The following is an 8,542-nucleotide window of genomic DNA, read 5'->3' as shown; positions in this document are numbered from 1 at the left end:
CTCCTGCCTCCTGTATTTGTATTAACAGGTCAGTTATTTTCATTGGTGGCGCAGTGCGCCACCCCCCCAACACCCCAGTATAATAAACATTGGTGGCGCAGTGCCAATGAGGGTTAAAAAATAACATGGTTATAAGGGAAAATGATAGCATTCTTTAATACAGAATGCTTAGTAGAAGGTCAATTGAGGGTTAAAAAAAATATATATATAAACTCTCCTCCTCCAATTGATCGCGTAGCTGCCGGTCTCCTGTTCTTTCTTCAGGACCTGTCAAAGGACCTGTGGTGACGTCACTGAGCTCATCACATGGTCCATTACCATGGTGATAGATCATGTGATGTACCATGAGATGAGCGCAGTGATGTCACCACAGGTCCTTTGACAGGACCTGAAGAAAGAACAGGAGACCGGCAGCAGAGTTAATATATATATTTTTTTTTAACCCTCAATTGACCTTCTACTAAGCATTCTGTATTAAAGAATGCTATCATTTTCCCTTATAACCATGTTATAAAGGAAAATAACACAGTGAATAGACTTTTATCCTAGCAACCATGCGTGAAAATCACACCTCATCTGCACTTGCTTGCGGATGCTTGTGATTTTCACGCAGCCCTATTAACTTCTATGGGGCCTGAAAAACACACAACATAGAGCATGCTGCGATTTTCACGCAACGCACAAGTGATGCGTGAAAATCACCGCTCATGTGCACAGCCCCATAGAAGTGAATGGGTCCGGATTCAGTGCGGGTGCAATGCGTTCATCTCACGCATTGCACCCGTGCAGAAATCTCTCCCATGTGAAAGGGGCCTAAGGGTGAATAGGACAAGGGTTCCAGCCCCTAAGGGGGCTAATAGTAAGTTAAAAAACAAACAAACACAAGCACTAAGGCTACTTTCACACTTGCGGCAGTGTGATCCGTCAAGCAGTTCCGTTGTCGGAACTGCCTGCCGGATCCGCCGATCTGGATGTGACTAAAAGCATTTGTGAGACGCATCCGGATGCGGATCCATCTCACAAATGCATTGCAAGAACGAATCCATCTCTCCGCTTGTCATGCGGACAGACGGATCCGTCCTGTATCTTTTTACACATTTTTACACGGATCCGGCACTAATACATTCCCTATGGAAAAAAATGCCGGCACTTCCGGCAAGTCTTCAGTTTTTTTCGCCGGAGATAAAAACGTAGCATGCTACGGTTTTATCTTTTGCCTGATCAGTCAAAATGACTGAACTGAAGACATCCTGATGCATGCTGAACGGATTACTCTCCATTCAGAATACATGGGATATGCCTGATCAGTTCTTTCCGGTATAGAGCCCCTGTGATGGAATGAAAAACGCTAGTGTGAAAGTACCCTAAAATATTAAGTTTAAAGAGGACCTTTCACCGATTATTACCCTATGAACTAACTATACAGACATGTGGAGCGGCACCCGGGGGATCTCACTGCACTTACTATTATCCCCGGGCGCCGCTCCGTTCTCCCGCTATGCCCTCCGGTATCTCCGTTCACTAAGTTATGGTAGGCGGAGTCTGCCCTTGTTCTTCTGTAGCGCTGGCCAATCGCATTGCAGAGCTCACAGCCTGGGAGAAAAGAACCTCCAGGCTGTGAGCTCTGCGCTGCGATTGGCAGCGCTAGAGCAGAACAAGGGCAGACTCCGCCTACCATAACTTAGTGACTGGAATCTCCCGCCTACCATAACTTAGTGACCGAAGATACCGGAGGGCATAGCAGGAGAACGGAGCGGCGCCCAGGGATAATAAGTGCAGTGAGATCCCCGGGTGCCGCTCCACATGTCTGTATAGTTAGTTCATAGGGTAATAATCGGTGAAAGGTCCTCTTTAAATCCCCCCTTTACATATAAAATATCTAAACAATAAATAAATAAACATATTACATAGCGCTGCGTCCGAAAAGTCCAAACTATTAAATTATTTAAAATATCTCCTACAGTGGGATGCGAAATTTTGGGCAACCTTGTTAATAGTCATGATTTTCCTGTATAAATCGTTAGTTGTTACGATAAAAAATGTCAGTTAAATATATCAAATAGGAGACACACAGTGATATCTGAGAAGTGAAATGAAGTTTTTTGGATTTACAGAAAGTGTGCTATAATTGTTTAAACAAAATTAGGCAGGTGCATACATTGGGCACCACAAAAAAGAAATGAAATCAATATTTAGTAGATCCTCCTTTTGCAGAAATTACAGCCTCTAAACGCTTCCTGTAGGTTCCAATGAGAGTCTGGATTCTGGTTGAAGGTAATTTGGACCATTCCTCTTTACAGAACATCTTTAGTTCATTCAGGTTTGATGGCTTCCGAGCATGGACAGCTCTCTTTAAGTCACACCACAGATTTTCAATTATATTCAGGTCTGGGGACTGAGATGGCCATTCCAGAACGTTGTACTTGTTCCTCTGCATAAATGCCTTAGTGGATTTTGAGCAGTGTTTAGGGTCGTTGTCTTGTTGAAAGATCCAGCCTCGGCGCAGCTTCAGCTTTGTCACTGATTCCTGGACATTGGTCTCCAGAATCTGCTGATACTGAGTGGAATCCATGCGTCCCTCAACTTTGACAAGATTCCCAGTCCCTACACTGGCCACACAGCCCCACAGCATGATGGGACCACCACCATATTTTACTGTAGGTAGCAGGTGTCTTTCTTGGAATGCTGTGTTCTTTTTCCTCCATGCATAACGCCCCTTGTTATGGCCAAATAACTCCATTTTAGTTTCATCAGTCCACAGCACCTTATTCCAAATGAAGCTGGCTTGTCCAAATGTGCTTTAGCCCACCTCAAGCGGCACTTTTTGTGCTGTGGGTGGAGAAAAGGCTTCCTCTGCATCACTCTCGCATACAGCATCTCCTTGTGTAAAGTGTGCCCGAATGGTTGAACGATGCCACAGTGACTCCATCTGCAGCAAGATGATGTTGTAGGTCTTTGGTGCTGGTCTGTGGGTTGACTCTGACTGTTCTCACCATTCGTCGCTTCTGTCTATCCGAGATTTTTCTTGGTCTGCCACTTCGAGCCTTAACTTGAACTGAGCCTGTGGTCTTCCATTTCCTCAATATGTTCCTAACTGTGGAAACAGGACAGCTGAAATCTCTGAGACAGCTTTCTATATCCTTCCCCTAAACCATGATGGTGAACAATCTTTGTCTTCAGGTCATTTGAGAGTTGTTTTGAGACCCCCATGTTGCTGCTCTTCAGAGAAATTAAAAGAGGAGGGAAACTTACAATTGACCCCCTTAAATACTCTTTCTCATAATTGGATTCACCTGTGTATGTAGGTCAGGGGTCACTGAGCTTACAAGCTAATTTGAGTTCCAATAATTAGTTCGAAAGGTTTTGGAATCAATAAAATGACAACAGTGCCCAATTTATGCACCTGCCTAATTTTGTTTAAACAATTATAGCAGACTTTCTGTAATCCAATAAACTTCATTTCACTTCTCAAATATCACTGTGTGTGTCTCCTATGTGATATAGTTAACTGACATTTTTTATTGTAACAACTAACGATTTATACAGGAAAATCATGACGATTAACAAGGTTGCCCAAACTTTCGCATCCCACTGCATGCGGTGAGCGCCGTACAGAAATAAATAAATAAAACCATGCGATTCGACATTTTTTTGTCACCCCAAAAAATAGGATCGGACTGTTCTATTATGGGCCGAACGTTTCATAAAATGCGAAATGCACGCGGCTTTTTATTTTTTTTTGCGTGTATTGAATATCACAATACTTTTTTTATAGTGATGAAAGCGAATCAAAATTTTGGTATTGAAACAACCCTACGCCGATCTGATCGGCGTAGCGTCGTGTCACGATACAAAATTTTGATTCAGTTTCGATTTGGCGACTAAAAATTTTATTTGGCTCCTAAGTTTTTCAGTTAAGGAGCCAATGGCTACTATGTATTTTTTTTTTTGTCTGGAGCACTGTTAGGGTGCTTGTGGCTGGGCCCCTGGTTCGTGACGCCAGCACCGTTAGGTGCAAATGTTGAGAGTAGTAGTAAAGATGATATGGAATAAAGAAAACTAGAATTTTAAATAAACTCCTGGTATTTTACTGAAGCTGATCCACAAGTTATTAATGTATAAAAAGTAATTTACATCAGAGCAGCTTTTACAATGATTCCCATTAGTTCTGAGGAGTTGCACGGGGGAAGAGTCCTTGATGACAATCAGTCTTTCTCACTCTTAATGCTCCAAATTGGAGGTTAATGCTGTTTTTATTGTACTGTATAAGGCTACTTTCATACTCGCGTTTGGTGCGGATCCGTCTTGTATCTGCACAGACGGATCCACACCAATAATGCAAACGCTTGGATCCGTTTGCATTATTCCTAAAAAAAAGTCTAAGTCAAAACGGATAGATCATCAGCTTCTGATCGGCGGGGGTCCGACACCCGGGACCTCCGTCGATCAGCTGTTTGTGAACGGAGCTTAGCCCCGCCCACGCTAGTTGATACTAGTCGTGACGTCACTGGGCCGGAGGTAAACAGTGAGAAGGCCATGGCGCTGCTGGAGCGCCGCTGCCTTCTCAAACAGCTGATCGTCAGGCGTTCCGGGTGTCGGACCCCCGCCGATCAGAAGCTGATGATCTATCCAGAGGATAGATCATCAGTTAAATGAAAGTGCAGAACCCCTTTAACTATGGAGGTTTTGTAACCCTCCAAGATGGAAGCTGAGGTTCAAGTTGTCCTCAGGCATCTCCACACACTGACCTTCTTCCTGCACTGTGGACTGAGTGTAGGGTGGAGTCATCCCCGGGAGGCTTGTTAGAACCTCCTCCTCCCTATGCAACTTTATGAGAACAGATTTACAAGCACAGTTACATGAAACACAGTCACAACATTAAGCAGTGTGCTTCAGGACACTGCAAGAGCACGATCTATCTCCAGTGTGACAATCCTGACATATGTAGCAGAGCTCAGGCTGCGTCCCAGACATGTCATCCCCTCTATTCTTCGGGCTGCACTCGCAGAGTGTGTGGTCCTGGGCGGTCTGGCTCTGCCTCCTGTATGTGCTGATGAAAGCCTGGAAGCTCTACCTGAATAAGAGGCAGCTGGAGAAAGATTTTAGGCAGTTTGAAGGTCCTCAAGCGTCACTGGCTGTACGGCAATGCTCAGGAGGTAAGAGGTGTGCGATGTAGAGGGTTCTGCATCAATGTACTTTATGTTACTGCGTTACTCCCATAGTTACTGTAATAAAAGTCACTTATTATGTGATCAAATTGGCAGTGAAATTCCATTAATCTGGCATCTCATCATCTAGAAGGTTTGATTAAAATTACTGAATCTTATATTGACCTTATCTAAACTTTGTTCTGTACTTGAAGTCTGAGTAAAATCACCTAATCGTATCTTTACCTTATCTAGGGTTGTAGTCTGAGCTCCACTTGTCCCCACTGGGATGGGATAAGGCCGGGTTCACGTCACCGTTTCGTTTCCCGTTCTTCTGATCCCTTAGAAGAACTGAAAGATAAACAAAAAAAACTGGATCCTGTATTTTAAGCATCCGTTATTCACTGTTATGCACATTTTGCATCTATTTTTAGCCATTTCCATCTCAGATCCGTTATTTTACGCAGAAAAAAAATACTTCGTAGAGGACTTTTTTTTCTGTCTAAAATAACGCAGATGAGATGGAAATGTCTAAAACGGATGCAAAATCTGCTTAACTGAGCATAACGGGTGCTCAAAATAAAGGATCAACGGTAGTTTTTTGGGGTTTTCTGTTCAGAAGAACGGAAAAACGAAATGGTGATGTAAACCGGCTTGATCTGTCATATACCTTTTTTGTGATATTCTGCATGGGTTCCCCTTTGACTAATTGTGTGACTATTTAATATGGCCTCTTATCTTGTTTTTCTTGATTAGCTACTACATGTCTTGACCTTCGACCTGCTTTTCTTCATTAGTTGGCACACTACCACACGATACTTCCATTTGCAAATGAGGCGACGGTGAATGTGATCTAATGTTATTAGCTTAATAGGGAGTTTCTGCTCCTAGAGATAGATCATCAATATCAGATCTGTGGGGATTCTACATCCCGCACCCCCCACTGATCTGCCTGTTTTCGGCAGCTGCGATTGCAGGAAACAAAACTCTGGACGGAACCAGAGAGCAGAACACTCCATTTACTGCCTAGTGGCCCGTGCTGGGTACTGCAGCCCCAGCTCACATTCAGCATGGTCACTACACGTAGATGATGAAGTCTTCTGCCTTTTAGCTCCATGCCTGTGTTCTTGAGCTGGAAACTGGTTGCTGGGGGTGCTGAGTGGCCACCAATATCTAGAAAATGAGTAACGCCCTTTAATCAATAGGATAACTGACCCGTCCAAAGAATCATTGCTGTTCATTGTGAATGCCTCAGCTTTGAGTACCGTCTTTCTTGATTCCCATCATAGTTCCATGAATCTGCAATGACATGGAGATTATGGTTCGTCATGCTGAACAATACCCGTACGGCCTATCCACTGTGGCTGGAAATTTCTTTGCATTACTGAGCATATGCCATCCAGACTATGCAAAGGCCATCCTGTCCAGACAAGGTGAGAGGCCCTTTGCGATGACGTCTTGTTGACCATTTTTCTGTCACACATTGCCGGAGATTTATCACCAAGGGAATATAGAAGTCAATTTGGCAGGAGTCTGCATTGCCACAATTTACACCAAATTTATCAAAATGTTTGATAAATTTGGTGTTTCTTCAAGTCTAGGTGTAGGACCACATGGTCAGGTTTCCAGATGCAGTTTTGGAAGCCAAACCAGTAGCTTGATTCAAAAAGAGCAGAGTCATATCCACTCTTTATACTTTCTCTCCTTTTATGAGCCACTCCTGATTTTGGCTTCCAAAACTGCATCAGGAAACCTGACCGTGTGGTCGTATGTAGAAGATGGTTGATAATGGAACAGCAGTTGAGCAAACATCTGGTGAACGTTCGCTTTGCAGACACTCTTTGGTCCATATTGACCGTTACGGTTGATCAAACTGCCCATACATGTTCAATGAAACCGGGCGATGTAGGAAAGATCCTTCTGGGAATGTTCTTTTAGAAATTTCTTTCATTCTGAACGATCACTCTTTGAACAAAAGATCTTTCGATGAAATATTAAACACAGCCGACGGTTTCAAACGATAGTGCTCTGTCATCTGTCTGGCTAAAGCGATAGTTCATTGTTAAATTTCACCTGACGAAAACATTTGTTTGGGTCAACCCGTTCCTTTATTTTTTTTATTTATTTTATCAGATGTCTTTTTATTGCTTTTCCAACATACACATACAATATGTGAATCAGACAAATTAAGGAATGCCATATACAGAGACGATTCTGACAAACATTGCAAAAAGCAACATATCGAAGTACTAAGCAAAAGTAGATCGTATATATCCCCTATAACAAGAACCCCCCCCCCCCCCCCACCCCAACATAACAAGAGCAGGTAATAATAAAAAGTCCATATATGTTCTCCTCCTAGAAAAGAAAATAGACACGCAAAGCAGTCAGCGTTATACCCATTATCAGTAGTATGACCCATTCAGTCACCTCTAGGGTGTCGACACCACAAATCCCAATTTGGAGACAGCAAGGGGCACTAACAACATGGAAAAGTGCATGCATTATTGTACGTATCGCACACACCAGACACCTAGACACCCAGGCCCATTATATTGATAGAGCACCAAGTACCTTACTAATCCGTAATCCCGTACCCTACTCCATCCAACAGCTGTACAAGCATCAACACTTTCTCACATTCCAAAGCCACATCCACACCCACCAAACACCAGGGTTAAATGGATCGTAAGATCCCCCTGGTAAGTGCCAGCCACGGGCTACAGCACCCTAAGTTGTCAATCCATGCTCCCCAAATACCTTCAAACTTAGACAAACTGTTCCTTTTTAGATAGACCCCTCTCTCCAAACGAACAATCGCATTCAGTCTATTCACATACTCCGATACCACGGGAGGCGTTGGTTGCATCCATTTTGCCGCTAACGTTTTGCGCGCTTGATACAGCATTCTGCTAATACCAATGGTGATAACCACTTGTAGATCCTCCACTGGCAGAATTCCCAACAGGCACATCCTGGGATCGGGAACAAAATGTGTACTATATACTTTATTAATTAGTTGCACCACCGCTATCCAATAAGCTGATAATAAAGGACATGCCCAAAGCCAACCCGTTCCTTTTGATCAACTTTAGACTAATGTGTATGGCCATCTTAAAGGGGTTATCTGGTTTACACCGCCATCCCATATGAGGGCCACTTCCTGGATCCCATGCAGTACAGTAGGCACATGATCCCAGCCTGGCGTTTGAACCCACAGAGCATGCACGAGTCTGAATCACTCGCTAGCACTGTGGTGAGAGATTCAGGCTCACGCATGCGCAGTGGGTGCTAACCCCAGGCTAGGATCACATGCCCAGCTTCCTTATATCATGCTTCCTTATAACATGCTTCCTTATATCAGCTGGACAGGCTATCCATGTCCGCTTTCCTAC

General features: G+C 43.6%; 1 protein-coding gene across 1 annotated transcript in view; it reads left to right on the top strand.

Moving 5' to 3' along the window:
* The first annotated feature begins 6,456 nt into the window (after positions 1 to 6,456).
* Positions 6,457 to 8,542, top strand: part of LOC120979858 (cytochrome P450 4B1-like) — a 40,241-nt gene continuing 38,155 nt past the window's right edge. The window contains exon 1 of the mRNA XM_040408814.1: positions 6,457 to 6,580. Within this exon, the coding sequence (XP_040264748.1) occupies positions 6,457 to 6,580 (124 nt within the window). The remainder of the gene's footprint in view (positions 6,581 to 8,542) is intronic.

This window comes from Bufo bufo, chromosome 9, assembly GCF_905171765.1.
Source record: "Bufo bufo chromosome 9, aBufBuf1.1, whole genome shotgun sequence".
NCBI lineage: Eukaryota > Metazoa > Chordata > Amphibia > Anura > Bufonidae > Bufo > Bufo bufo.
The sequence above is the reverse complement of the archived record's forward strand: the minus strand, read 5'-3'. Positions and strand labels throughout refer to the sequence as shown.